Here is a 27,769-nt window from a genome sequence, read left to right as displayed (position 1 = left end):
GCAAGCAAAATCATGTAACTTCACTATAATATAATTGTAAGGACTGGGGTACAGTTTTAGCTTTCAAGCCATCCATGTTTGAGCAATTCAAGGTAGAACAATATGTATCTTAAAAGGATTTTCCAGGACTCGATACAGAGACTGAGTGGAGGGATGTGTTTTCCAGGACTCGACATTGAGATTGAGTGGAGGGAGGTGTTTTCCAGGACTCTACATTGAGATTGAGTGGAGGGAGGTGTTTTCCAGGACTCAACATTGAGATTGAGTGGAGGGAGGTGTTTTCCAGGACTCAACATTGAGATTGAGTGGAGGGAGGTGTTTTCCAGGACTCTACATTGAGATTGAGTGGAGAGAGGTGTTTTCCAGGACTCGACATTGAGATTGAGTGGAGGGAGGTGTTTTCCAGGGCTCGACATTGAGATTGAGTGGAGGGAGGTGTTTTCCAGGGCTCGACATTGAGATTGAGTGGAGGGAGGTGTTTTCCAGGACTCGACATTGAGACTGAGTGGAGGGAGGTGTTTTCCAGGACTCAACATTGAGATTGAGTGGAGGGAGGTGTTTCCAGATATAGACATTGAGATTGAGTGGAGGGAGGTGTTTTCAAGGACTCGACATTGAGATTATGCGGAGGGAGGTGTTTTCCAGGACTCTACATCGAGATTGAGCGGAGGGAGGTGTTTTCCAGGACTCAACATTGAGATTGAGTGAAGGGAGGTGTTTTCCAGGACTCAACATTGAGATTGAGTGGAGGGAGGTGTTTTCCAGGACTCTACATTGACATTGAGTGGAGAGAGGTGTTTTCCAGGACTCGACATTGAGATTGAGTGGAGGGAGGTGTTTTCCAGGGCTCGACATTGAGATTGAGTGGAGGGAGGTGTTTTCCAGGGCTCGACATTGAGATTGAGTGGAGGGAGGTGTTTTCCAGGACTCGACATTGAGACTGAGTGGAGGGAGGTGTTTTCCAGGACTCAACATTGAGATTGAGTGGAGGGAGGTGTTTCCAGATATAGACATTGAGACTGAGTGGAGGGAGGTGTTTTCCAGGACTCGACATTGAGATTGTGCGGAGGGACGTGTTTTCCAGGACTCTACATCGAGATTGAGCGGAGAGAGATGTTTTACAGGACTCTACATCGAGATTGAGCGGAGGGAGGTGTTTTCCAGGACTCGACATCGAGATTGAGTGGAGGGAGGTGTTTTCCAGGACTCGACATTGAGATTGAGAGGAGGGAGGTGTTTTCCAGGACTCTACAATGAGATTGAGTGATGGGAGGTGTTTTCCAGGACTTGACATTGAGATTGAGTGGGAGAGGTGTTTTGTAGGACTCGACATTGAGATTGAGAGGAGGAAGGTGTTTTCCAGGACTCTAAATTGAGACTGAGTGGAGGGAGGTGTTTTCCAGGACTCGACATTGAGATTGAGTGGAGGGAGGTGTTTTCCAGGACTCTACATTGAGATTGAGTGGAGGGAGGTGTTTTCCAGGACTCTACATTGAGATTGAGTGGAGGGAGGTGTTTTCCAGGACTCTACATTGAGACTGAGTGGAGGGAGGTGTTTTCCAGGACTCGACATTGAGACTGAGTGGAAGGATTTTCCAGGACTCGACATTGAGATTGCGTGGAGGGAGGTGTTTTCCAGGACTCGACATTGAGATTGAGTGGAGGGAGGTGTTTGAATGATACAAGTTTAAACTGGATATGTGATTTAAACATATTTTATTCCTTCCTTTTTATGACAACGTATACAATGTACATATACAGAAAATATACAAAACATTCTAAGAAAGGTAAAAGGGTTGGACCACAAGTTCGTATAACATTAGTAATTCGGTCCGTCCCCGAAGGTATATTTAAAGGAAAATTTTATATTATAGATTGCATTGTATTCTTTAAACTGGACTGTATATACATGCATTATATGCATCATCATCAAAATCTAATAATGTTTTCCCAGAGAAATTGAATTAAACTAAAGTACTCAGTGAAGAAATCTAAAGCATTTACTGATTCTATGTATTGTAATGTGTTTCTCCAGTACTGAATTATATGTAATGTCCGTCAGTAAACATGCCTGTCTAAACTTGTCTGACTAAAAAGTTTCCTCTAGAGATTAACTGATTCTAAGAACAAACATAATGTTGACCAATGGCAATACTGCCTTTTGTGACTGCTCCTCATACTGGGTTTTAAAAGGTGGGCTTGATCAAGTAATCTGTTTTTGCCCTGTATAAGGATTTTGCCCAATTTGTAATTGTTTCAGTCAGGCTAGTTCCATGGGCATCAATTTGGTACATCTGCGTGACATGCCAAATAACCTGACTGAAACATCACAGCGTATTTCGGTGTACCTATCGTGTGATCTGGACAGCCTTTGTTGTATGAATTGAGCCCACATTTGTAACTTAAACTGTAAGACAGAAGGTCACCCTATTTGGTTTAATACCCCAGTCACACATAATATTATGGGGCGGATAGCTACGTCTAGCCACGGGTAGAAACGTAGTAATCCATATCGATCATTACCTGAGCCGTACCTTAAAGTAGTAATCCGTATCAATCCGTACGGCTCTGGTAGGGATCAACACGGATTACTAAGTTTCTATCCATGGCTTGACGTAGCTATCCGTGCCATATGTGTGATTGGGGTATAAAGGGCCTTGCAAGAAAATATTCATATTTAGTAAATGAAAAAACTTACTTAAACTCTGAAGAATGGTTATCAAGAGTGGACAACTTGTTGAGTTCTTCATTAATAACTGTCATCACATGTTCTGGGACAACCAGATCCTGAAAATATTTTTTTCTCCATTTCAAGTAACTGAAACATTTTTGTTTTGTAAAACTGCTACACAGCCACCTACTTTGGCAAACTGGAAGATTTAAAACTCGTTTTAAGAAAGTTCAATTCAAATGGTTCCCAAATTAAAGAAACCAATATTTCATTAAACACAAGAATCAAACTCAGTCCCCTCTGACTTATAGCGTTCATAATTATTTCAATTATATTTTAGCAACACTGCCATTAATATAAATGCAACTGTATAAACTTATATACAAACCTTAAGCCTTCCTAGGAATTTCTCTCCTATAGCATCTTTATCATCCTTCTCAAGACCCAGTTCCTTCTTGATCACTTTCAACTGTTCTCGTAAAATATACTCTCTATGCTGCTTTTTAACCTTCTCTTCAACCTGTTATCAATAAATGATCCACAACATTGACTGACGCTATGATTAAATTGCAGAACATAAATAAAATAGTTAAAGTACCTGGACAGGCTTATTTGATAACATGCTGGCTAGATCTGGAGAAAATAAAACAGACACACATTCTGTAATTACATGGCAACAAGAGCACCGCCTATGGGTGCCATCGTTCGTCTTCAAGTGCTGGTCAGTATGTATTTGTTGGGTTTAACGTCGCACTGACACAATTATAGGTCATATGGAGACTTCCAGCTTTTGATGGTGAAGGAAGACCCCAGGTGCCCCTCCGTGCATTATTTCATCACGAGCGGGCACCTGGGTAGAACCACCAACCTTCCGTGAGCCAGCTGGATGGCTTCCTCACATGAAGAATTCAACGCCCCAAGTGAGGCTTGAACCCACATCGATGAGGGGCAAGTGATTTGAAGTCAGCGACCTTAACCACTCGGCCACGGAGGCCCTCTGGTCAGTATGTAAGTATTATAGTTCAGAATATATAAGTACAAAAAGGGCCATAATTCTGACAAAATGCAGGTTAGAGTTATGGTTCTTGGCCTACACAATCAATTAATGATGATAAACAAGTGTGCAAAGTTTCAAAGCTGTAGCTCTTACAGTTTTTGAGAAAAGGTGAACCTAAACAAAAATTTTAACCTGGAAACTCAATTTTCTCAGTACAAAAAGGGCCATAATTTTAATTTTGACAAAATGTAAATCAAAGTTATAGTTCTTGGCCTACACAGTCATCTAATGATGAAAAACAAGTGTGCAAAGTTTCAAAGCTGTAGCTCTTATGGTTTTCGAGAAAAGGAGGACCTAAACAAAACTTTTAACCAATGCCGATGCCGAAGATTTAGTAACGACAATACCTCCTAATTTTTTTTCAAAAATCAGACAAGCTAAAAATGAAAGTAACGATAGTTTTTATTTTCAGGTCAAGTAACGCAAAAAGCAAAACCCTAATACCTATCTGAGTTACTTCACACATAAATATCTTCAATTACAGATGCAAGCAACTCTAAATTTAAGAAAATGCAAATAAAGCTTCTAGATATCTTTATTTATTTTGCAATTTGTATTACTTTTGTATAAATTGTGTTTTCCAGATGCATTATTCTTCCAAATGTGAGTTATAAACTTTTGACAGCAATCCTCTATTTTCATTACAGTACACATACTCTATGAGCCATGTCATAAAATCTCTAATAACTAATGGTTTTTGAACAAATTTTGACCAGATTTTCAATCTTGACAAAGATAAAATCAATGTTTTGAATGAATATTTAAAAACTATACATTCTCCATAAATTTCATATACATTATAATAAGCAGATTCCATCTATGCACCATAATTCTATCATCCGGTAAATGAATTATTTTCAAATTACTGCAAAGCTTTTTGGTATTAGATAATTTCCATATAATGGCATTACTTAATTCAAAACAGACCATTTACCTTGACAATCTTTAAAATCAGCAAGACACAGTCATTTCCCCCGAAATTCTAAAAAAGATTCTTTTTATCTATCCTTGAATGTTTGTATAGGGTGTAAAGAAAGTTTATTCTGGTTATGCAAACAGCTGTAGTATCTTACTTAGAATGTAAAAGAATATGAAAAAGGTTCATACTATTCACTGAAAAACTACTACTGATCATGTCATTGGTTTAATTACCATTTAAGTTCAAATGAATGCATGAGATTTCATGAAACTTTGCCCTTTTATGCAACATGTAGAAATTTTTTTCTTCTAAATTTCATTGGGAGTAGGCCACTTGCAGACTTCAGAACACATATAGGCAGCATTATATCAAAGTCATTTCTTTTGTTTTTCAATAAAGTAGTTGAGTTTGTGTTGTACAAACTTTATTGAAGACCTGAAATAAAACTGCTTGCTTCTTTTCAAAAAGTAACATGTCCAGAATATTGTGTATAGAACAAATTGTATCAAATCTAAAATTAACCAATTTTCTGGCTCAGCAATATGTCAACAAATTAGGTTTTACTGTGACTGAAAAACTATGTTCCTCCTATTTGCTCTGCTGGTTTACTTTTCGAATAGAAACAAACTTTCCTTACACACTTAATGAGATATTCTATGACAAATATCTAGCAGAGTTATGGAACTGATTTTCTACACATTAATATTTTGCTAATCACACTGTATGTTACATATATCTTAAGATATGAATCTGTAACCTCAGCTTTACATCTATTTCCCTCGTTATACAATGTCACATATACATTGTATCTTTGAGCACCCCTGACACAAACTTTGAAGTCTCTGTTATATATGTGGGACTCATTTTTGCACATTTTGAGGCAGCATCCATCTAGGAAATCAAACAAATAAAACTTCAATTTATGTTATATCCAAACTTTAAATACATCAAGAAATCACAACCACGGCCATACTACAAAATTTTACAGCAATGAAATGAAATGATTCAACAGAAGTTGATACCTCTCGTCCAATCTTTTGTTGTAGTTTACTCAATTCATACTCTTTCTTTAACAAAGAAAGGGCCATCATAAGTCTTTGGGGTACCTGTAACAAAAAGAAATGTTTTTTTAGGCAAAAACGTTTTACAACAAATTTGAGAAAAGACTCTTACCATACAACACAATAAATCTTTGACTAAATGAAAGCAGTAAATGGAAACTTACAAGATTTATACAAGGATATTTAACATTGACTATATATAAGATAATGATATTGTCGGTATCTTTACCAGAGAGAGGTTACACATTTAAGTCTTCATTCAACTGTTAAAAAATCTAACAGATTAATTCAGATCTCAGTACTGAAAATGACTTATGGCAAGGTTGTACTTTGACATGGGTCTCCAAACTAAGTTATATAACATACCACCCAGGTTTTACTTTTAATTCTTTAACTGTGATAATGATTTTTAACCATGCCTGCTTATATCAAGATTTATATCACAAAACAATATAAGACACATCTTGTCAACTACCTACCTTTTATATACCAGGGTTTAACCTTAAGGCCAAGCTGACAAAAATGGAGTGCGAGCAGGCAAAAATTCATACTCAGATGCCAGTCAGCTAAGTGAAATATATGAAAGATCCCAAGAAATACTTCTCAGAAAATAATGTACTACTGTTTTTGTTGCTATACTGCACTGTAATATCTAACCACATCATCACATTTGGGCAACAAAAAATGAGCATGTGTGTGTGTGTGTTCGTGTTTAACGTCTTTTTCAATAATTTTTCAGTCATATAAACGACGGTGTCTACTTGTAGCAGTGAGCACAGTGCCCAACTTTATAGTGCTGCCTCACTGGAATATCACGCCGTAGTCACATGGCAACCCCACCCAGTCACATTATACTGACAGCGAGCTGACCAGTCCTAGCACTTCCCTCATAATGCTGAGCACCAAGCAAAAATGGGTATGAGCAAGTAAAAATATAATTGAAGTTGCCTTATGAGTGAGTATTCTACACAGTTAAAGTCGAGCCCAGTACACTGGTATAGAGATATTATTTATAAGAAGCTGAAAAAAGTTATATCATACGAGATGTTAATGCCTTACATTTCTTTCCTCAAGAACTTTCTGTAACTCCGTTGGCTCAGCAGATGTCATTGCAGCTCCTTAAAGCAGAATATAACAATCTATATATTAATTATTGACTCATTTGTTATTCACACCATCTCAGCATATGAAAATAAGGAAGTCCTAAATCCAAATCTTGAATTTCTTACTATCTAAACACTTTGAATTATTCCTTCACTATGTAAAGCAAAACATTCAAAGTCACGGAGAGATGAGTAAAATACTTAAGTTATTCCGTCTTTCCAGGGATCACGGCTTGTGGCAAATGGGCAGGAACAATAAAAATTGTTCTAAGAGCCTGTGTACAAATAAGCTTACATTTAGAATTCAATCCAACAATATCCTTATATATGACTATTTGTAAAGCTTTGCAAAACTAAACAATAACAACAAGCAAATTCGATGAATTGGTATCCCCCACCGAAAGGGCTTGTGGTGAGAAATGGCAAAAAAATATATCCAGCAAAAAGTTAAGGATGCTACTAAGAAGCAAATAATTTCATTAGTCAAAATCATTTTAACAGAAAATGAATGTTTTTTATTTGGGAGGGAGTGGGGGCGGGTGTGCAGTGGGGGTGACCAGGTGAGGGTACAAAATTTCTCATGCTGATTATAAATATTGATGGAAAATTAAAAATGATGAAAAAAAAGAAAATGGGTGGGGGATGGGGATGCATGATCAGGGTGGTGGGCAAGACTGAGTGGAGAGTGAGGTGGGGGAACAGTACAAATTTGCATGCTGATAAATATTCATGGAAGGTTTGAAAAGAAAAAAGAAATAATAAGCAGGAATGATTTTTTTTTGGGGGGGGGGGGGTGACCAAGGCAAGGTGGTGACCAGGTGTGGGTACAAAACTTCACATGTTTATAATAAATTTTCATGGAAAAGAATGAAAGAAGTTTAATGAAATTCTACCAATTGGTTGATTTGTTATGTACAAATCTGTTGATTTTTTAACAATTAAAGGGCAATAACTCTAAGGAAAATTGTCCAATTGAAAAAAAAAATGACACGCATCATCAAAGTATGTTGGTTCATATTTATTTCAAGTTTCATGAAATTTTACCAATTTATTACTGAGAAATGGCTGCAGATGTGAATTTTTCATTAAATCAAGGGCAATAACTCTAAGGGAAATTGACCAATCCAAAAAAAAAACTTGACGGGCATCATCGCAGTATGTTGGTTCATGTTTATTTCAAGTTTCATGAAATTCTACCAGCTAGTTACTGAGAAATGGCTGCGGACGGACGGACTGACGCCATTTCAATACCCCCCCCCCTCCCCCGATTTCATCAGCGGGGGATAATAAATAGTGCCTTTTTACAGTAATTCCTGCCTAAGCATTATAACAACAGCATGATTTTTATTTGATAAGGCTAGTATACAAGAAACAAGAGATATCAGCGGCCAACAATGCTCAACTTTACAACCAACAGTTAAAATAATGAAAACATAGAATAAGTATATCGAAAGAAACAATTTTGAGTCAAATGAGCCATTATGATGCTTAATAAGACAAAAGACTACATGAAAAGAAACTAGATGTGTGTCCATATAGGACACTGGTGACTCAGTTCCTGTAACTGTATGCAAATTTCTGACCGGGTCGTGGGGCATAACTCTGGTCTGGCTGTGTGGTATCCCAATTAAAACATCAGGTGCAAAGCTTCACATGCTGAATAACAATATTTAGTAAAAGTAATTAAAATATAGTAACACTGATTTTGACCCCCTACCTTCCCCCAAATGCATGAAATCACTTTAAAACAGGGCCACTGTTGATTATTTTACAGTTTTTTCTATACATGTCCAAATAGAACAAGAGCTATTGCCGAGTAGAGTTATGGAACCTGTGAACTGCATGTCAGATCATCACAGTGAACAAGTGTGTGAAGTTTTAATCCATCCCCATTAGTGGGTGCTGAGATATTATTCCACAAACGTATAACCTCTCATGTTTTAATTTTACTCAAAATCAGTTATATACTGGAAGAATAGTTCACTCTGGCTACCTGGTGAAATTCCACAGACATATAACCTCTTTTTTTCCTGTATTAATAACGTTAAAATATGATTTTCTATACTTTATTTCTTAATTTCATAATGTGAAACAACTACATATACCATAAAACATGACTTACCCATATCACTTAAGAAAACAGGGTTGTCAATGACTCGTTCACCAACTTGTATAGCAAGACTTGCACTACAAATACAACAGAAAACTGAAGTATGCACATTTAATAAAATCCAAATTATACATATGGAAATAAATCTTTCTCAGTTTTAAAAAGCATTCTGAGATAACTGTTGTGTTAGATCAAAGCTCTTCATACAAATATAACTAGGCACAACAAATAACCAAAGTAACTGTGTGTCAGTATGGCTACTAAAGGAAGTTCTGCATCTTCAGATAAAACAAAATTCAATGTAGCATTTGATTTCACCTACATTTTTCCAAACTTCAGGACGTAATGCAAAAAAGGTTCAAGAACTATTTCTTTTACTAGACTGACCTGTAATTGTAGTCATATAAGAAAATAATAATTTTGACAATAACTTCTGGTATAGAAAGAAATCTAAAATGTATGTTGCAAAGAAGCTTCTAATAAATGCATATGGCAAATCAAGATTTACCTGGAAAGATGACAAGAAGTTTAATATGGCTTCAGTTTACCAAACATACATAGCTATCTTAACAGAAATGTCTTAAGACTTGACTACCAAAATCCTGCTTAAATCTAGAACTTCTTTGTTGAATGTTTCATGGAAACCACAACTTATCACTACCTTAAGTCAAGAAATTCAAAATAAATACTAGAGATGCTTTGAGAAAAGCGCATGTCTCCCACAACTGCAACATTGAAAAATGTCTAGTTTTTCTCAATGGCTATGATAAATAGATCCAATCAGTAATTCAAGGGCCATAATTCAAAAGTGCCTGGGAGGATTTGGCTAGTTATCGAACTTGGCCGAGGTCTCATGGTCAAACACATTTTGTTTAAGTTTGGTGAGGATCAGATGAGAAATGTTCGACTTAGAGCGCGGACAAGCTTGAAAAATTTTTGTTTTTCTCGATGGATGTGATGAGTGGATCCAATTAGTAATTAAAGGGCCATAATTCAAAAGTGCCTGGGGGGATTTGGCTAGTTATCGAACTTGGCCGTGGTCTCATGGTCAAACACATTTTGTTCAAGTTTGGTGAGGATCAGATGAGAAATGTTCGACTTAGAGCGCGGACAAGCTTGAAAAATTCTAGTTTTTCTCGATGGATGTGATGAGTGGATCCAATTAGTAATTAAAGGGCCATAATTCAAAAGTGACTGGGCGGATTTGGCTAGTTATTGAACTTGGCCAAGGTCTCATGGTCAAACACATTTTGTTCAAGTTTGGTGAGGATCAGACGAGAAATGTTCGACTTAGGAGTGCGGACAAGCTTGAAAAATTCTAGTTTTTCTTGATGGATGTGATGAGTGGATCCAATTAGTAATTAAAGGGCCATAATTAAAAAATGCCTGGGCGGATTTGGCTAGTTATCGAACTTGGCCGAGGTCTCATGGTCAAACACATTTTGTTCAAGTTTGGTGAAGATCAGATGAGAAATGTTTGACTTAGAGTGTGGACAATCTTTGTGACAGACAGACAGACACACACACACAGACTGGAGTAAATCAATATGTCTCCCACACCACTATGTGGTGGGAGACATAACTGTGAAATCATTAATATTCATGGGGGATTAATTTTCATGGATTTTGTGGTTGAGCCAATCAACAAAATTTTATCCCAATGAACAGGTAAAATTCCCAATTCATTTTATGTTCAAAAGTTGATATCCACAAATTCATATCCCCACGAAATTGCAGTTTGGACCAAAACCCCGAAATTTCATGCCCACGAACTTAAATGATTTTACAGTACTCGGGCAAATATGTATGGATAGAAGATACTGTGAAATCATTAATATTAGTGGGGGACTAATTTTTGTGGATTTTGTGGTTGAGTCAATCCACGAAATTTAATCCCAGCGAACAAGTAAAATTCCCATTCATCTTATGTTCAAAAGTGAAATCCACAAATTCATATCCCCACAAAATTGCCGTTTTGACCAAAACCACAAAAATTCATCCCCACGAAATTAAATGACTTTACAGTAGTAAAATTCTAGTAGTTACCTGAAGTATGGGTTCATTACGTTAATGTCCCTAATTGTCTGTACTACACCAGCTGTTAAAGCCTGCAATAAAAAACTTTTAAATATTTGAAAAAAGTCATAACCCCTGTGAAAATAAAATTGGATTATCAAAAATCACCAGCTGTAATACTGACATTGTACTGCTGATACCGATACAGTCAAACCTGTATTACACTGTGAGCCAAGGAAGCTATATCATTCAGCTGTTTAAGGCAGGCAGCTGTTTAAGCTTTAAGCTGAAATCAGAACAAATTCTATTTGGGAAGCTGAATGACCGGTTACTTAAAACAGGCAGCCAATAAGGTAGATTCAACTGCATTTTAAAATCAGTGACCACTGTTTCTGAGGTTCAGACAAAAAACAAAACAAACTTACAAGCACACCACTTGATTAATATACCATTTACATTAGGTTATTTAAAATCACTTAATCACTTTTGGTCCATAAGGATCATATGCTAAATGAAGTGTACCTTTATTTCATCAGTTGTTGTAAAAGGTTCATGCTTCACGTTCTCAGTTTCAACCATCAGTACACCATCTGAAATCTGTCCCTTCAACATTTCTTCCTTAGCTGTAATAACCTCTGTAAATATTCAAATTTTCAAAAATGAAAAAATCAGAAAATCAATTTATGTCTGTGACTGTAAAATAAACAAATTTTGTTGGGGACTATTTTTTATTAAATTTAATATTTTACAAATGCATAAAATCAACTCCAATGGAAAAACAATGGTCCGCTTTCTGTTATCTTTAAAATTTATAATCAATAAGTTCATATCCCAAAGGAATAATAAGAAATTGTTAAAATGGTATTAAATTTCATGGTTTCAGCTAGGCATCTACTTCATAGTAACATGAATCACTAGCTTTCAAAATTTTCAGGATAAAATTCATATTGAGTGAACAGTGTCTATATAAACATGTTAGTAGTGGCTTCATTTCAACCCATCTGATGCCAGATAGTTGGAAGCACAGACAGACACCTTACATAGTCTGCTTTATTTTAACTGAAATTTAATTCATCCATTTGTAAGTCATCATGTTTATTTATTTCACATTTGTACATTATGGGTGTAAATCCATTTTCAACACCATTTAGGTTATCATAATTGTAGCTCAACAAATGTCCCTGAATTCTGTGGCAGTAATAACTTGTTCACTTCAAACATAAATATGAGCAAATTAAAAACAACCCACAGCAAGGATCCCAACTTGCATGATATCATAATCACTCCTAACACAAATACCATGTGACTAATTCAATTCACACCATAACATTCCAAATATATATACAACTACGCTTTTCAGTAACCGCCTCGGTAGCCTAGTGGTAGAGCATCCGCTTCGAGTGCGGGAGGTTGTGGGTTCGATCCCCGGCCGTGTCATACCAAAGATGTAAAAAATGGTACTAGTAGCTTCCTCGCTTGGCGCTCAGCTTTAAGAGGGTAGTGCTAGGACTGGTCAGCCCAGTGTAAGTATAATGTGACTGGGTGGGGTATCATGTCATGTGTCTATGGCGTGATATTCCAGTGAGGCAGCACTATAAAGTTGGACATTGTGCTCACTGCTACAAGTAGACACCGTCGTTTATATGACTGAAAAATTGTTGAAAAAGACGTTAAACCTGAACACACACACACACTTTTCAGTGTTAACTCCTGTGAAATTTGGTGGAATTCCAAGCAGTGGTATCGGAGATGTAGCACAGACCAAAGAATTTGACAAATCAAGGGTCATGACTCCGCTGAAAATAATTTACCCAAAACATTATGTTAATATGCACAACTGTGCTTCATACTTACCACATGTGGTGAAATTCAGCCTAACTGTATACAGCAAGTAGTGTAAACACAGTAAAATATGACAAATCAAGGACCGTAACTTCACTGAAATCACTGAACCGGCAGTTGCCGATGATATGTATAACTAGACTTGGCACTGTAACTCCTTATGGTTTGGTAGAAACCTGCCCAATGGTGTAAAGAAGTTGCCAAAATATCATAAAATTTGACATACATTGTATAATGGGCCAAAACTTCCCTGAAAATCAATGAACCAGAACAAGCTGCTAATATGCATAAGACTTGGCACTAATTACACCTTAAGGTTTGGGGGAAATCCACCCTATTTCATTGTATATAAGAGAAGTGGCTAAAAGACCATAAATTGAGATAGATAAAAGGGCATTACTCTGAAAAACACCAAACAAGAACATGCACATGATAAGCACAACTAGGCTTGGCAATGATCACTTCTGTGAAGTTTGGTAAAATTTCTTTTGGAGGTACCTGAGCAGATGCCTGGACAAAGTCAGAAAAAACAAATCAAGGGCCATAACTCCACTTAAAAATCACTGAATTGGAACATGGCAATAATATGCACAATGAGGCTTAGCACTAAACACTCCTGTGAGGTTTGGTGGACATCTATCCAGTAACATAAGAGAAGTGGCTAAAACATCATAAAATTTGATGAATCAAGAGCCATAAATCTGCTGAAAATTATCAAACCAGAAAATGCTGAAGATATGTGCAACTAGACTTGGAAATGATCAGTGGGACAGAGATATGGACAGACAGCACTAAATCAAAATGTCTCCAGAACTACATGTAGGAGACATAATAAATGGTAAATAATGAACACTCATTACACAGACCTTCTGTGTCAACCTCTTTCTCCTTTAAAAGTCCATTCCTTCTTTTGTTCCTTGTCATTCTGCTCTGCTTCTTCTTTGTTTTATTTTCTGCAAAAGGTAGACAGATGAAAAGGTGAGTTTATCTCAAAGAAAACACTTTTCTACTGACACACTGCTGAACCCAATGAAAGGATAACCTTGACCTTTGACCCCTAAATCAATAGGGGTCAAGTACTGGCCCAAACATTATTGTTCATTCCAATATGAACAAGAGGGTCATGATGACCCTGGATCGCTCACCTGAGTAATATGAGCTATATGTTTCAAAGATCAAACTGATGCTAAAATATTAAGAAAGTAGGTCACACTCATGGTCACTGAAATTCAGTTTTAAGATTGGTGTGCAAAACTGTATATGTCATTCAACTTTCAAAACTGTATCTTAAAAAACAAAAAAGTAGGTCAGTAGGTCCAGGTCACAGTCAAGTGACCCCTAATTACTTGGGCTCATCAGGTATTTATAATTAAACAGTCTTGGAAATATGATCAGATAATTTTTGAAGTATTTTTTCCTATGTAACTCCTATAAAAACTAAGTGACCCTCGGGGTGGGGCCTCTTTTCATCCCAGGGGCATAATTTGAACAATCTTGTCAGAGAGCCACTAGGTAATGCTACATACCAAATATCAAAAACCTAGGCTTTGAACTTTCAGGCAAGAAGATGTTCAAAAGTTTTGTCCTATGTAAGTTTATGTAAAAGTTGGGACCCTCTGGGCAGGGCCTCTTTTTATCCAAGAGGCATAATTTGAACAATGTTGGTAGAGGACCACTAGGCCATGCTACAAATCAAAAATCAAAAGTCTAGGCATTGCAGTTTCAGACAAGAAGATTTTTTTAAAAAAAAGTCTATGTAAAACTTCGGACCCCCAGGGCGGGGCCTCTTTTCACCCCAGGGCCATAATTTAAACAATCTTGGTAGAGGACCACAAGGCAATGCAACATACAAATATCAAAGGCTTAGGTCTTATGGTTTCAGACAAGAAGATTTTTAAAGTTTTTTCCTATATAAGTCTATGTAAAATTGGGACCCCCGGGGCGGGGCTCTACAACTAATAAAATTTAAGTCCTAGGGTCATAATTGAATAAGCTTATAGCTTTGGAACCAGATAGATCAAAGTACACGCCAATATTGAAGTCTATCCTTCCCAGTGGTGTTCAGCAATAAATTTTCAAAGTTTTCCCTATATAATTTGTAATACCATGTGACCCTCAGGGGAGCCAATTGTCCGGGGATAATTGGATAATCTTGCTAGAGACCACTTATGCACATACCAAATATAAAGCCCTAAGACCTGTGGTTTTGGACAAAATAATTTTTTTTAAATTTTCCTTTCTGCTGCCATGGCAACCAGAGTTTTGCATGAAATTCAATTCTTTGAACACTTTTTAAAGAAGACCATCCAAGGAACATCCCTGTGAAGTTTCATCAAAATTGGCCTGGTGGTTTAGGAGGAGATGCTGTTTAAAGGAAAGTGTAGACGGATGCCGGACGAACGGACGGTGAACGATCAAAATAGCTCACCCCAAGCAATTTGTGTTCAGACGCGCTAAAAATCCATGCACATCTCCACTAATACACATCTCAAATAATATGAGTCGGTTATAAGCCCAGTGTATAATATATTCCGCTACGTCCTCGTGAAATTATTCCACAAGTGTTCAACCTAATTGTAATGTTTTGACAAATTAAAACATAGTTCTGCTAAATATCATGTCTTAAATAAGGTTTGACAGCTGTACCCTAGGCCCAATGGTTATTCAGTTACGGAGCAACAACCATTTTCAGTCTCAAGATCACTGTGACAAAACGACAAACTGACAAGACACCACCAATATACCTGAGTCCTCCCCCACATATGGTGAGACATAATGATTTTTTTTAACTAATAGGTACTATTACATCTTAGTTTGTAGGAAAATTAAGAAATAATTGCTGTATGACAACAACACTTGACATTTCAAAACCTATTTTACGATATTGAATCATACAATTTTTCCCTTGCCAAATAAGATCACAGATTACACAAAATTCAATATGAAAAGTCAAAAACAGGACATAATTTTGCAAAAAAGCAAAGCAAGAGTTATAGGACACCGAATCAGATCATAACAGTTAACAAGTGTGTGAAGTTTCAATCTATATCGGTCCTAACATATAGAAATATAGACAATTGAGCAAAGGTCTTAGTCGCTTTTAATTAATTAAACATCTGTACACTGGTCCAAGATATTCAACCTGATTATTCTATAAACATACCGTCTTTATTATCATCTACATCAGATTCTTGTAACTGTTTCAAGATGGAGATTCTGCAATAAATGACAAATATTAAAATATTTAGTTTCTAAAATAGTCTGAACCATATAAATGAAACCAGCAAAGAATCAAAGTCATATCCAATCCTCTCTATCTACAAAACAGAAGTTTAAACAGGATTCGTTATATTTTCTGGTCCTTTTGGGATTATGCCGTTCATTAAAATATATATAATATATTAATATCAAAATAATATCATACTAAATTATATTCTGTATAATTGAGTTCCGCTTAAAAGTGCAACTTGGCACTAGTCAGCTTCAAAGACAGTCAATCAGATACTGAAGTTCTACACTTCTTTTAGTACCTTGACAGTATATGCTGGTAGAGGAGGAGGTGGGGGGTGTGACAGGTGTTTCAACTATCTATAACCTGCTATTATTTTCTCGGTTGTTTTCTATGCTTGTAAGATCACCCTACAGAATTAATTCAGATTTAGATTTTTTCCAGACTTATACCTTCTAAGTGTTTGTATTTTCTAGCATGTTTTATATTTTTTGTGAAGACCACCCTATGGAATAAATTCAAACTTAGTTTTTTCCAGACTAATACCTTCTATGTCCCTGTATGGTCATTCTCACTTTGTTTTCTATCAGCTGCATTTCTCTAATTTGGACAAAAGTTCCAACATTGTATATTTCTGACAGGTTTTCAACAACATCACTCTTATTACTGAAAAAAAAAGCAACAACAAATACAATTTCATTTTTGTAATGAAGAAAGTGTATCGAAGGATTATCATTTTTAATCATGCCTTTTATTCGTTAGCATTGTGTGTTTGAAACACCAGCAATGACGTTGTAACATCATTTATCAAGAAAACATAGAACAAAAACCTGGAACTGGCTTACAGAAACATAAATCAAACCATAAATAAATGGAAACATTATTAACTGATAAAGCCAGCAACACTTCTATCTTTTTTTAAGATTTACATCTCTGACCAAAAACTTCCAAAATGACCTTAAAGACTACAAAGCAGATTTTTTCTGTATCCGAAAATGTCATCAAAACTTCCAATCTGAAAATTTAACTGAGATCCATATTTTTCAAACAAGTCTAGCAGAACAATCTGAACTAGAAATACATACTGCATGCCTATGGGCAGAATGTCGAGCCCGCCAGCACCTTTTGCCTCTAAATGTGACCTTGACCTTAGACCTAGAGACCTGGTTATTGTGCATGACACTCCGTCTCATAATGGTGAACATTCAAGCTAAGTTACATCAAAATCCCACCATGCATGAAGAAGAAATGCTCCGGACAAACTGTAATTTAACATTTGACCTCCAACTGTGAACTTGACCTTTGAGACAGGAACATGGGGTTTGCACATGACACTCCTTCTCATTGAGGTAAACACTCATGCCAAATATAAACAAGATTGGGCCATGCATGTCAAAGTTATGGTCTGGACAAAATTGGACAGGAAACGGACACATGCACGCACATACACCGACCGCCAAAAGTGACGACTATATCGAGCTCACAGCAAGCGGGCTCGACAAGAATGACCCTATCTTTTTTTAATGGCCAAATGTTCTCAGTATATCTGTACAAGGTGAAAAAATCTTGTGAATCAAATTCTACATTCTGAACAAGCTTAATATCTAGCCTACTGGCGGCAAGTGATTCTGCCATTGTGACCAGTGTAAACCAAGATCAGCCTGCACCTCCATGCAGGCTGATCATGATCAGCACTGTTCACTATTCAGTCAGTAAATTTTCAGAGAACACCCCTCCGAATAATAAATGGTACTGCCCAAACTGAATGATAGACCAGTCAGTTTAAGAAATTTAGCAGGGTAAAAGTTAAACAACTGTGCAAACCCTTTGACAGAAATATGAATAAAGCAGATTCTGTTTTAACCATTGATTTTCTCATAATATTATGGCTATAATATTTGGATATGTGTGATATATATTCCTATCTGCCTTTTTCTGAAAATACTAAATAAGAAATTAGAACGTTTTCAATAAAATATAAAGTTTGCCATGATCACTTAATATTCAGTTATAGTATTCAAGTACTTCAGATTAAGAACTTTTCTGCAAACTGACATAAGAATCACAGATCAATTTAACACTTTTTTGGATTCATGTGGCTACCAAATATTTCATCTACCACATTTATTCCTAAAATTTGCTGACTCAAAAACTTTATTACCAAGTGTTTGCATTACACACAAAGTGGTTGGTATATTTTAGAATTAATCACACCAGAGTTATACCATTTTAAAATTGCCTTTTGGAATATAAACAAACAAGAGCTGTCACAGGAGACAGCGCGCTCGACTATTTCGATGCTGGATAGTGAAACTGGGCACATCTGAGGAAACTAGAGCTGTCACTGGAGTGTTTAATGACTCCAATTGTGGATGAAGATATTGCACAATAGCCCGAGTCTATGTAAAAAATATCAACTTAAAGTAATAAGAGAGGTAAAGATAAAATGTATCAAAACACTATATAAGTATATCCTAAGCAAAATGGGGCATAATTCATTAAATATTGGTGCTAGAGTTATGCACCTTGTTTCATATGGTGTGGGTGATGATGTTGAACAACTATTTTAAGTTTAAATCAAATCCATTCAGTAATAACAGAGACAGAGTGAAAGTGCATCAAAACTTTAACCTAAAGTTCTAAGTAAAAAGGGGGAATAATTCATGAAAAATTGCTGCCAGAGTTATGCACCTTGCGTCATATGGTATGAGTGATGATGTTGAGGGTCATGATTTGAATATCTTTAGCAGAGGTCCACTAGGCAATGCTGCATGTGAAATATCTAAGCTCTAGGCCTTCTGGTTTATTTTTAGAAACTTTTTGAAGATTTTCATATGTAAAATCAAGTGACCCCTGGGTCGGGGTCAATTTTGACCCCAGGGTCATGATTTGAATAACTTTAGTAGAGGTCCACTATGCAATGCTACATGTCAAATATCTAAGCTCTAGAGCTTCTGGTTTTTGAGAAGAAGATTTTTTAAGATTTTTGTATGTAAAATCAAGTGAACCCTGGGGCGGGGTCAATTTTGACCCCGGGGTCATGATTTGAACAAAATTGGTAGAGGTCCACCAGGCAATGCTTCACACCAAATATCTAAGCTCTAGGGCTTCTGGTTTTTGAAAAGAAGATTTTTAAAGTTTTTCCTTTCGGTTGCCATGGCAACCAGAATTCTGCATGGAATTCAATTATTTGAATAATTTTTGTAGAGCTTCACCCAAGGAACATTCCTGTGAAGTTTGGATGAAATTTGCCTAGCGGTTTATGAGAAGATGTCGTTTGAAGTAAAAGTTCACGGACGACGGACAACGGACGCCGGACGGTGACCCATCCTAATAGCTCACCCTGAGCCTTTGGCTCTGGTGAGCTAAAAAAGGGGGAATAATTCATGAAAAAATGGTGCCAGAGTTGTGCACCTTGCGTCATATGATGTGGGTGATGATGAAGAAAAACTATTTTAAGTTTGAATCAAATCCATTTAGTAATAACAGAGATAGAGTGAAAGTGCATCAAAACTTTAACCTGTAAATCTTAGTGAAAAGGGGGATAATTCATGAAATATTGGTGCCAGAGTTATGGCTCTTATGTCAGATAATGTAGATGATGATGAGGAATAAGTATTTCAAGTTTGAATCAAATCCATCAAGTAATTACAGAGATAAGTTGAAAAAAGAGAAAGTGTAAAAAAACTTTAACCAAGGTGGGGACGCGGAAAGACGCCGACGCCAGGGCGAGTAGGATAGCTCTCCTTATACTTCGTATAGTCGAGCTAAAAATAAATTAAAACTTTACCTCCCTAACATTATTTCCCTAAAATTTTTTACATATTAGTTTACTCTAAAGAACTTATAAAACAAGCATCTACTTACTTTTCATCTTTTTTCAAAAAGACTCCAGCATATGGCAAATTCAGTTTTACTTTTCGCATTATTAGATCAATTAACCTTTTGTCCTCAATCTGAAAAACAAAAAACATGATGTTCACTTGATCTATAATAAAGTAACCCCTTTCACTGGTTTGTGCAACAAATAATAATCCAGAAAGTTTACTTTTTTCTACTGTGAAACAATATCTTTGGGGACAAACTCCAATGAAACCAGCATTTTGGAAAAGTACATGTAATTTCATGCCTACAAAATTGAACGATTCCACAGCACATCCTAGTCGAAAGATCAGTGATTCTAACTAATACAAAGACCCATATAAGTAAGACAGATTTGAATTTCTAATAGAATAGAGTGAAATATCCCTAAATCTTGTGGCAACCAAATGAGATTTAAAACTGACAGTTGCAATATTTTGAACATACATTTCTAGCTAGTGCAATCTTTGGTTTGATTGATGCACATTTTCAAGCAGTGATCAGGGGTTCCACTAGACCAGAAAACCAAGAGTCCCAGGACCCTTGGGTCCAAATTTTGAAGGGTCCTTTTCCAAAATATAGGAGTCCTGTCCCAACACGTCGATACAATTGACTATATTTTCTTATATAGTAATACGTAATAAATAGCTAATAAAACAATATAACCAACATCATGTTACAGCATAATAACAATGTCTGTTTCAGATCATATAATCTCAAATTGTAAATTTATAATTATCAAAATTCATGTTAATTTGAATAGGTTTTTCTTCAATATTTTAACTTTTAACAGAAAAGTGCTAAAACACTGTAAAAATGTATCCAAAACGTACTCTCCAGATACTGGTACAATTTCGGAATGCCGTCTGAATGTTGTTTTTGCTCAGTAACTTGGTCCACTAAGGTAAACCAGAGATACTTCCTCAATGTTGATGCTACTTTTCATTAAAAATTGCATTGAAAGTCAGTTTTTTTTAGTGAATTTTGGAAAAATTGCATATGTCATCGGGTGTAATTAGAATCGTGAACGACATTCTAAACTTATTTTTGCTTTCCAAATTCATTAAAATTTGTGGATTTTCTTGTTGAAATTAAGGTACGATCACTTAACAATGGTATAATTCAAAGTTTGCATGAAGAAATCTTGCAGGGCACTTTTCACATGCTCGGTAATCAGCTGGTCGCTTTAATACAGATAATTTAATAATTGGCGCCATTTTAACAGTACACAATCAATACGCTTTATCAATTAATCTTAGTGTTTATTTTGAATACAGGTGTTTATCGTGGACATAGTTTTACTGTAGGAAATGAATGATAAGAGGAAGGATTATCAAAGGAAAATGCCTCCGGGTCCCGAGTGACACACAGGCAAATATCATGCCGGGTCCTTTGAGCGTCTTTTGAAAATCTCCCGGGTCCCGGGTCAAATGGAACCCCTGCAATGATTGCTATCACTGTTCTTTCTTTAACAAATTGTGGTCATCTGGGAGTATTTTGTCTTTTTTGGACTATAGGACTGGTGTCATTAGTAGAAGTGTACATCCAACAGAGGCCCTATATGTAAGCCTAATACCACTGGAAAGTATGGCACAGCCAACACTGATCATTGATCAGTGATCAATGGTATCAGCCACATGTATGATCATGTACAATATAAAAAGCGGAAATTCCACAGATCCCTCAACACAAAATAAAAATGTTGTAGGCTAAGTTTGATTGAGCCTGTTCATGGACATAGAAGAAATGCATGCTACCGTCCATGCCCTCTAACCCAAAACTCAACATTTATTATGTTACAAGTACCAAAAACAAGAGCTGTCCGTAAGACAACGCGCTTGACTTTTCTCAGTACCTGATTCTGAATTTGAGCTTTACCAGTAAAAAAAAAAAATCCAAGTTAAAAAGGGGCATAACTCTGTTAAAATTCAAATTATAGTTATGAGAATTGTGTCTCCTGGTGTTGACTTCGATAGTAAATAACTACTTTGAGTTTCAAGTCAAAAGCTTTAATAGTAACAGAGATATTTGTCTGTATCAAAAATTTTAACAAGATTTCTAAGTTAAAAAGGGGCATAATTCTGTCAAAATTCAATTCAGTGTTATGGGGATTGTTTCTCCTGTGTAGACTTTGTTAGTAAATAAGTATTTTATGTTTCAAGTCAATAGCTTTGAAAGTAACAGAGATATTTGACTTTATCAAAAACTTTAACCAAAAATTCTAAGTTAAAAAGGGGCATAATTCTGTCAAAATTCAAATCAGAGTTATGGGGATTGTTTCTCCTGGTGTAGACTGTAGACTTTGATAGTAAATAACTATTTTAAGTTTCAAGTCAATAGCTTTGATAGTAACAGAGATATTTGACTTTATCAAAAACTTAAACCAAAAATTCTAAGTTAAAAAGGGGCATAATTCTGTCAAAATTCAAATCAGAGTTATAGGGATTGTTTCTCCTGGTGTAGACTTTGATAGTAAATAACTATTTTAAGTTTCAAGTCAATAGCTTTGATAGTAACAGAGATATTTGACTTTATCAAAAACTTTAACCAACAGCAACGCCGACACTGACGCTGGGGCGAGTGCAGTAGCTCTACATTTTCTTTGAAAAGTCGAGCTAACAATTTAGAGATTCGTACAGTGGTGCACATGGAACCTTCAATGATACACTACTCTTTCTTAACCTATAGCACACTGGCCATAGCTTTATCAGATCAAGTGGTTCCAACGTTGTTTGAGCGGTGAATTTTACACCAATCAGGTGGAGAAATATGGCCGATACTACAAATTTCCGGTATTGTAAGTATGATTTAAAGGAATTTCTACCCGTTAAATAACGGTTCAAATGAAAACGATGGGTGCATCTGGAACGCAAATGTGTCTATGTTTTAGCACATGTGTCCATTTAGCTGAGATTTGTGCCGTTTATTCAAACACTTCTGTACAGTCCGGCGGGGGAAGGAGATTTTTGACAGTTTTTGACAATATCGCCTCAAATATAGTGTTTATCGGGAACAATTAACTGTTAAAACACTTTTTATGTAAAGGGCTACATCTTAAAACAAAGCGTGTGTATTTTCATAGAATTATTCAGAGTTGTTTTTGAAAAATCGGCCGAAAACATTATGCAACGCCGTTTCGAGTGGGTCGCTATGCAACGCAGTCAAGTGGATACCGTTCTGTGTCTTACTTGCGAAGTCTGATCCGTCTTAAAAACAGTCATTAAGGCCTAACAATGAATAAATTTAGGGAATTTTTTATCATATTATAATTTATTCCCGCCATTTCTAATATATTGTACTTTTACATTTTTATGCTCGCTTAACATTTAACATATTTTTGTGGACATTGTCAAGAAACATCAACACAAAAACATAAAGCAAGGATGAACACCGAACAATATCATTAAGTAAATAATAGTATTAGTTCGTTAAAACAAGAACCATTTCACGGATATTTATCTCCTCCGCGAATGGTACTGAACAGCATACCAAAAGTGGATTGACTCTTTAAATCAGTATGGTTACAGTTGGTAACTTTTAGTCCTTTAAAACCCAATACATTGCGATTTCATTACTGTTGAGCATTTAAGCTATTCATACAAAATAAATAAAATTTGGTCCATGATAAAAGTATTGATCAGTTGTTTGTACATATTTTCATTCATATTCCTGGTGAAACGTTCATTTATTTTCAGAGAGATAAACCACAGAGACCGTTAAAATTGGCCAGGGAAAAGACAAGATTTTATTTGTCCTCCATAAAACAGAAACGACGTAATAAAACTCTATGGTCGCCGTTCAAAAATGAAAATACAAATGAAATACAGACACCAATGAAAAAAAAAAATGAAAAAAAAACGGACCAGCAATTCTAAGAGAGACGTGTCACCAAGCAAACGATTAAAAGCGTTTTCTCTATGTGTTCAAAGTGAATAAAAAAAACACACAAAAAAAAAACGAAAATTCTGCTAACTCCAACTTCAAGCACCAAAATATCAAGAAAAAAAACCTGTTCACAATAAGGAATTAGAAGAAAGAGTTTTATCTGATGAAATGTTTGAAGAATTAACAAAGGAAGAGACATATTTTTTAGATATAGACATTGCAAGCGACAAGGCTGTCCTGAGACAACTTTCTGAAACAAAAGATACATTATTTTACAATATTTCTAACTCTTATCAAATCGAATAAGTACCCCTTGGCAAACATCGATTTTCTTCTTTAGTTACAGACAGTTAAATAGTACAACTATGACACGTCTCTCTTAGTATTATTGCTAGTCCGTTTATTTTCTTTCACTGGTGTCTGTATTTCATTTGTATTTTCATTTTTGAAAGGCGACCATAGAGGTTTATTACGTCGTTTCTGTTTTATGGAGGACAAATAAAATTTTGTCTTTTTCCCTGGCCAATTTTAACGTTCTCTGTGATTTATCTCTCTGAAAATAAATGAACGCTACACCAGGAATATGAATGAAAATGTGTACAAACAACTGATCAATACTTTTATCATGGACCAAACTTTATTTATTTTGTATGAACAGCTTAAATGCACAGCAGATCAGTAATGAAATCGCATTGTATTGGTTTTAAGGGACTAAAAAGTAACCAACTGTTACTATACCGATTTAAAGAGTCAACCCGCTTTTGGCATGCTGTTCAGTACCATTCGTGGAGGAGATAAATATCCTTGAACTGGTTTTTGTTTTTACGAACTATAACTATTATTTACTAAATGATATTGTTCGATGTTCATCCTTGCTTTATGTTTTTGTGTAGATGTTTTTTGACAGTGTCCGCAAAAATATGTTAAATATTAAGCGAGCATAAAAATATAAAAGTACAATATATTAGAAATGGCGGGATCGTTATAATGATATAAAACTAAATTTATTCATTGTTAGGCTTTAATGACTGTTTTTAAGACGGATAATACTTCGCAAGTAAGACACAGAACGGTATCCACTTGACTGCGTTGCATAGCGACCCACTCGAAACGGCATTGCATCAGGCTTTCGGCCGATTTTTCAAAAACAACTCTAAATAATTCTATGAAAATACACACGCTTTGTTTTAAGAGGTAGCCCTTTACATAAAAAGGGTTTAAACAGTTACTTGCTGCCGATAAACACTATATTTGAGGCGATATTGTCAAAAACTGTCAAAAATCTCCTTCCCCCGCCGGACTGTACAGAAGTGTTTGAATAAACGGCACAAATCTCAGCTAAATGGACACAAGTGCTAAAACATAGACACATTTGCGCTCCAGGTGCACCCATCGTTTTCATTTGATTCTTTATTTAATGGGTAGAAATTCCTTTAAATCATACCTACAATACCGGAAATTTGTAGTATCGGCCTTATTTCTCCATCTGATCGGCGTAAAATTCACCGTTCAAACAACGTTTGAACCACTTGATCTGATAAAGCTATGGCCAGTGTGCTATAGATAGTAAGAAAATATTTATGATAGTGCAAAATAAAACTTGCGAACTGTCTTCCGACAAATTTTGGGTTTTCTAATTGTGTAACAGGGCCTCTGCTGTCGATCGCCAATGTTGCCATTTGCGATAATTTTATGAATTTGGCGCTAAATTTTGCAAACTGGCGAAAATAAGTGGCGCATAGTTTTTTTTCTTGTCATTTGTTTTTTTCCGTAGTGATATAAGCGGCCCAATAATTGGTTCCCGATACACGTGTTTACCTAGGCGCTGGTAGTGAACAAAATCGATAACCAGTCTAGGCGGTGTAATTTGACAATTCCACTGTTGAGGCTGAACACCACTAAATCCAGCTGTTCTTTATTTCATATAAAATCCACTCACTTCATAACGGTTTTTCGACATTTTCTAGCATATCAGATTTTCAGAGACTTATATTCCCATAAAGAACTAGATCGCTACTTTAGAAAAACAAAAAGAAAAGGGGGTGTTAACTTTTATATAAGAAAACTACAGTTCGTTAAATACAACCCGCTGAATTTACTACTTTTCGCTTCTTTCAGTTTCTCTTTTCGTGACATTAAATTCTTACGCCGCCATTTTTATCTAGCATGCGATAGGAACATGCCGATTTCATTAGAATGCAAAGTGATACATACTGAAACACGGTAGGGTAAAAGTAAGCACGTTGCTGCCGAGAAAATGCACTAGGAAAGGAAAAAAGATTAGTACTATTTATATTTGGACTACTTGTGACTAGACCTGCGGAGACTTACATTCTATTTGCTAGTGATCAGCCTTGAAGTTGGTTGACACTTTGAGAATATAATTGCGTAATAATGTGCGAACTGATGGTTAATCAGTAATCAAAACATCTGCCAGCTTGTATGTTTGAACTCTGCCGAGAATTCACCAAAATTAAGGCCAATCACGGTGTACTTTATGTGTTGTGATTTTTACAAAAAAGATCGACATGTTTGTGGCATGCAGTTGTATGACTGACGAATTTTTAATAAGTACGAAAGATACATTTAATTTCTTACTTTTTGCAAATATATTAGATAATTTTGTAATTCCTCAGTTTTCATAAAAGATTTTAACGATGAATCCGAAAACAAAAACACAACAGCCTCAATTTGTATCCTGGACCTGGTAAATTAATTTCTTTGAAATGTTCAGAAACTGGAAGATATCACTTGCTACCATGGCTTCTTAAAAATCATCAGATGAGTGTTCAACTCGACCTTCTAGAATAGAAAAAAATCCGAATTTTCCTTTGCAGTTTCCAAAAATAAATGAGTCCTGGAATATTGGTAATTCATGGATAGATATGATTCTTAAACTAAGGAAATGATTTGTGTCATTTGTATCCAACTACAAATTGAATTTACTTCTACAATGAACTAATACATCTTCAAAAGAAATTATTTACTATATTTTATTTCTCTATGCACAATTTGACAGCAAACTAAGAAAAATAAAAGTGGCTCAGAATTTTGGCTCAAAAATGGCACTAAAGTGGCTCCAACTTTTTCAAATTGGCAAAAAGGTTGGCAACAAGTATGAAAAACCCAGAGGAGTCCCTGTGTAAGTTATACATTGCAGATTGAAAATGCAAGTGTTTCTTTTTCCATTAACCAGTAGAAAAAAACACTACTTGTGAAACAGCAATTAGAAAAACCATCAAAAAACTTAACCTAGAGGATACCAATTCAAGATCTAAGTTTTCAGTCAATATTGAGGTTGTCTTTGGCAGTCAGTTTTGCCTTGCTCTATTAAGTAGCAATTTCTAAAGTCAATTTCAACAAAAACTGTTGGCATTTTGCAAATATGTGTGTTTACTTTAAAGGCCTGACTTGTCTGAAGGAAAATTTCCGTTATGAGTCTTACCTCTATAATTTTCTGGAAACGTGGGAAGATTGGAAACCGGTTGGTGGCAATGACTGGGACATTAGGAAATTCCTCTGGCACAGACAATGTGGCAAGTGCACCTACAGGATAATCCAAGGAGGATGGTAATATCTCTGGCTCTGGATCTCCTTTATCTGGGTCATCATCACCACCATCTTCAGACCCCTGAACACCAGAGGCGCTACTACTACAGTAATGAGCAACCTGGTCAAAGTTTGAAAAACTACATCCTGCAGTAGACAAATAACCATTGTTCTCACGTGTTCTTGTTATACTCGAAAGATATGACCGACCAAGAGGTAATGAAAATAAGTTTGTTAATCTGTTATGAAACAATCTTTTTTTGTGATGCAATGTCCTTTCAAGATCATTTGGTTTCCTTGCTTTATTTCGTATAGTAGAAGTGTGACAATAACAACACCTGAAAGACTGACATGCACTCCCGATGTATGAGGCTGCTAAGTACTCATGCTTGTGAAGAGAACTAGCAAAAACCGGTACTTTTTGCCGAAATTGGAAACATGTTCGGATGTAGGCCGCCATTTTGAT

General features: G+C 35.9%; 1 protein-coding gene across 1 annotated transcript in view; it reads right to left on the bottom strand.

Moving 5' to 3' along the window:
* The window catches only part of LOC123566057 (lon protease homolog, mitochondrial-like), a 48,994-nt gene extending 21,225 nt beyond the window's left edge, over positions 1-27,769 (bottom strand). The window contains 12 exon segments of the mRNA XM_053550205.1: positions 2,699-2,787; positions 3,060-3,191; positions 5,670-5,753; positions 6,768-6,826; positions 8,934-8,998; positions 10,968-11,029; positions 11,460-11,572; positions 13,646-13,732; positions 15,943-15,995; positions 16,555-16,674; positions 19,876-19,964; positions 27,200-27,769. Coding sequence (XP_053406180.1) covers positions 2,699-2,787; positions 3,060-3,191; positions 5,670-5,753; positions 6,768-6,826; positions 8,934-8,998; positions 10,968-11,029; positions 11,460-11,572; positions 13,646-13,732; positions 15,943-15,995; positions 16,555-16,674; positions 19,876-19,964; positions 27,200-27,763 — 1,517 coding nt within the window. The 5' untranslated portion in view covers positions 27,764-27,769.

Source organism: Mercenaria mercenaria, chromosome 8 (assembly GCF_021730395.1).
Source record: "Mercenaria mercenaria strain notata chromosome 8, MADL_Memer_1, whole genome shotgun sequence".
NCBI lineage: Eukaryota > Metazoa > Mollusca > Bivalvia > Venerida > Veneridae > Mercenaria > Mercenaria mercenaria.
Note: the sequence above shows the minus strand (reverse complement) of the source record. Positions and strands in the feature narration are given on the sequence as shown.